The 3,670-nt window shown below is 44.5% G+C and overlaps 1 protein-coding gene across 1 annotated transcript; it reads right to left on the bottom strand.

The window, feature by feature from the left end:
- Window positions 1–353: 353 nt before the first annotated feature.
- Window positions 354–3,248, bottom strand: LOC119342404 (endo-1,3;1,4-beta-D-glucanase-like). The gene is made up of 7 exons (XM_037614095.1): window positions 2,936–3,248; window positions 2,818–2,839; window positions 2,164–2,290; window positions 1,646–1,736; window positions 1,468–1,557; window positions 1,271–1,371; window positions 354–723 (listed from the first exon to the last, which is right to left on the bottom strand). The coding sequence occupies exons 1-7, from the start codon at window positions 3,084–3,086 to the stop codon at window positions 583–585; spliced, it is 723 nt and encodes a 240-aa protein (XP_037469992.1). The 5' UTR covers window positions 3,087–3,248; the 3' UTR covers window positions 354–582.
- Window positions 3,249–3,670: the final 422 nt, after the last annotated feature.

Here is a 3,670-nt window from a genome sequence, read left to right as displayed (position 1 = left end):
CCGTATTGCTGAGTTCTTCACCACCACCTTGCCAGCTGCTCTGCCTTCTTCAGTCCGCCCCTTTATGCTCCTTCTCATTCTCTGGGAAATCTGGGACACAAGGAACAAAAAAGTTTTCCAGAGTTTAGTGGCTGACACTAGAGGCACAGTTAAAGCTATTCTAGAGGATCTTATTTTTTGGTCCCATCGTCTCAGGACGGAATCACTAAAAGAACACGCCGGGCTGTGGCGTGATTTCCTCTCACGTTTTTCATGAGTTCTGTAAACATTCACCTTTTTGAAATATATTCAGGTGAGGAGCCTTTTCCCCCCTGTGAGCATTTTAAAACAAAAATAACCAGGAAAGTGCCAACTCACAAAACTGCAAATACCACATTTTATCTGAGTGCAATAGTTTCAGTGTTCAGCACAAGCAGACCCCAAAATGAGCAAGCACACACATACCAGCAGACTGCAGCAGACAAAGACGCATGCCCTATAGGCTATAGCTAAGACCATAACATAAACCGTGGATGCTCGCGTGGTGACTCCTGAAGAGTGACACTGGCTTATTACAAAAGGATGGCCGCCAATTCATTAGGTTCACTTGAGGTTCTTGTTGAACCAGTCAATCATGTCCGCCAGGGCTTCCTCGGCGCTCTTCACAGCAGCTGCGTCTTCGCTTTTGTATCTCACGGTCCATCCATGAGAAACCCCAGGGAATATCTTGACAAAGTGAGCAATCTGTAGGTCCATAAGAAATCATATCAGGATGGAAGATTTTGAGCTCCAGTTCTCAAACAATAATGTGTCTCCAATTTATGCACATTCTACTGTACTTGCTACTTGATTTTCAGAGAATATTACATCTTTTTTCCTCTTTTTCATCATGATACCTTTAGTGAATATTAGATAGAAATATAATAATACCTTCTCACTTTCAAGAAAACAAGATCCTCAGATGGATAATAACACTAGCTTGTGACTATAAAATGCTAAGGTTTGCCCAGGGGCTCGTAAAGTAAAAGCCGTGAAGGCTGGATGGCTTTTAATTGCAAAATGTCTGATACCTACTTGAACATCAAAAGGCAAATTAGTAGTACATAATTTGGGAAGGAGGTAGAAACACGTAATGCCGAAACAAACAGACAGCATTCTGGTCAGATACAGTTCCCCACCAGGGCAGTTCCAAGTTTGACAATTAGTTTAGCCTTTGTTATATCACATATTCTATAGCTTGAGTACATCATGGTTTGGTTTGAAGATCGGGTTGCTGGAAATGAGAACTTACCCCTGAGTTAGAGGATAGAACCTGCTCGAACTTCTTGACCAATTCTGGTGGGGACATTACGTCAGTTTCAGCTCCAAGTATAGCGATGGGGCATTTCACCTCTGAGGTATAGCACATGTCGTAGTGTAAGAATCTGAAACCTTTCAAATGGAACAATGTACAAGTGTGTATCTGTAATCCTCAAGGAGAGATTTTACCTTCTATATCATTGACAGTAACAAATGAAGGGTGCGACATAACGGCTGCCTGGATCTCATTAGCTTTCGCTAACTCTGCAACTACCTTTGCTGATATGTGGGGAGAAGAAGCACAATGCTTAGCAGCTTAAACCTTAAGAGTTTGGGTTAAGATGTAACAAAACAAAACAGTGCTTACCACCCCAGCAATAACCTGCAGCCCCAACGCTAGACGCTCCTTGTTCCTTTAGAGCAGCAATAACAGGTTTTGCCTCTTCAAATGTTTTTCCCTGTATAAAAGCACAATTTATTCGTTTATATTAGATGTGACATCACATTCAGCGAGAAGTAACTCAAACCCCTATCAGCTCAGTAGAGCGTCTCCATTCTATTCTTCTGACCCAGGAGAGCTTATCAACGTTGGTGGAAGAACAGGACAACAATCAGTCAGTATCCTACACATATTCTCACAAAGTCATAACATGCTGCCATATACATGTTGTTAGGTTTGGACCTATTGGTTTTATCATCACTTTCCACCCTCAGTTATTTAGTTAACACTGTCCGAATCTAAGTACAAAAGGCCAGCAATGTCATGCGATGGAAACTGGAAAGCTTTTGAAACATATAGCTTAAACATAAACTAAAGCAACGTGGCCTGAACATTTACAGGAGAAATACAAGAACAAGGTTTCAGGGAATCAGGAGACAACAAACCGGGGTATGCTCCTTTATCCACACTGCTATTGGTCTGTCAGCGTCTTCAGGTACAAATGGATCCCCATGTAAGAAATCTGGCACCACAACAAAATATCCAGACGAAGCAACTTTATCGGCTATCTTCCTTCAAGAGGAGAGAGGAAAGAAGCTACATCAGAACTCTTTCATTGTGAATTGTGATAAACTAAAGTAGAGGGCACAGGGCGTCATAAAATACAAGTCCACAGGAAACTATTCAAAAATTAACAGCTGGGCAAAAATCTCAGCCATAAATTATGTGAACCTTCCAGTTACATATTTGCCCAAAGTGTGTGAGAATAATGAGGAACTTCTATGCACGACTGCAATTCGAGTATCCTTCGTCCTTCCCGTGCAGATCGACTTCCACACACAGCACAGAAGTATTATTATCAGATGGCCTCTGAGGACGAAATTGCCCAACTTCTAGACAATATGCACGACTCGGCAAAAACGGCAGGCGAAAAGCAACACCTTTGCTAAATGGCCTGATGATTTTATCACTATTGATGAATGCCGCCAAACGGGGACAAAACAGAATCTACTGATTCTACGGACATGCCGATGCTAAACCAAGAGACATGGGTATAAAACAAAACTTGTGATGTCAGAAAGCACAAACAAGTATACTACCTCAGATTCGGCGCTTCAAAACCTGCGAAGGGAAGACGGGTAGCGCCGTTAATCGTCACTATCCCCGGCAGCCGAACTTGAATACGAATAGAGAGGAGTTCTGGTCGAGATCAATTACCGTAGACGTCGGAGATGAGGACGACGGCGGCCTTGGACTCTTTGGCGCCGGCGACGTACGCCTTGATCCCGCCGAAGCTGTCCACGACCTTGCCCTCGCCGGCGGCGGGGTTGAGCGCCGGTGGGTTCGCGCAGCACTGCGGGCTCGCCATACTGCCGAGGTCACGCTGGTGGGGAGGGCTGGAGTGCTGGAGTGATTGCTTGGCGATGAGATTGGATTGGGATTGGGAACGGGGCCAGGCGACAGCACCGCAGCGGCACGAAATAAATGGGGGGAGAAGGACAGCGGACGCGTGACTGGCGGCTCGTTTCGAATCTGTTCGCGTCTGGTCGAAGCTCCCAGACTTTTGGGCCTTCGCCTTACCCTTTACTGGCGAGAGGCCGCGAACCAGGGTGACCTCACTGCTGACCCAATTTGATTTTGATGCTCTGCATCCTTCTACCGAAGGGGGCTAAATCACAAGCTAAAGCACCAAAAAATATTACTATATCATTCTGCAAACGCACGAACAATTATCTAGTTTCATCAGAAAACAAAAGGTTAATCGGCTTTACTAAAACAGATTTGCAATCGATGACTGAAGCAATCAACTATTGTTATTGCTACATTGATTAGCATCAATGAATGTTGGGAGAACATCATGTCCCTGCCTTCACCTCAGATTATGTATTTGGTGCGCCATCTCATCCATGTTTGGGTGGGATGTCTAGACGGAGAGAAACCGCCAACAGCACC

This window comes from Triticum dicoccoides, chromosome 1B, assembly GCF_002162155.2.
Source record: "Triticum dicoccoides isolate Atlit2015 ecotype Zavitan chromosome 1B, WEW_v2.0, whole genome shotgun sequence".
NCBI classification, from domain to species: domain Eukaryota; kingdom Viridiplantae; phylum Streptophyta; class Magnoliopsida; order Poales; family Poaceae; genus Triticum; species Triticum dicoccoides.
Note: the sequence above shows the minus strand (reverse complement) of the source record. Positions and strands in the feature narration are given on the sequence as shown.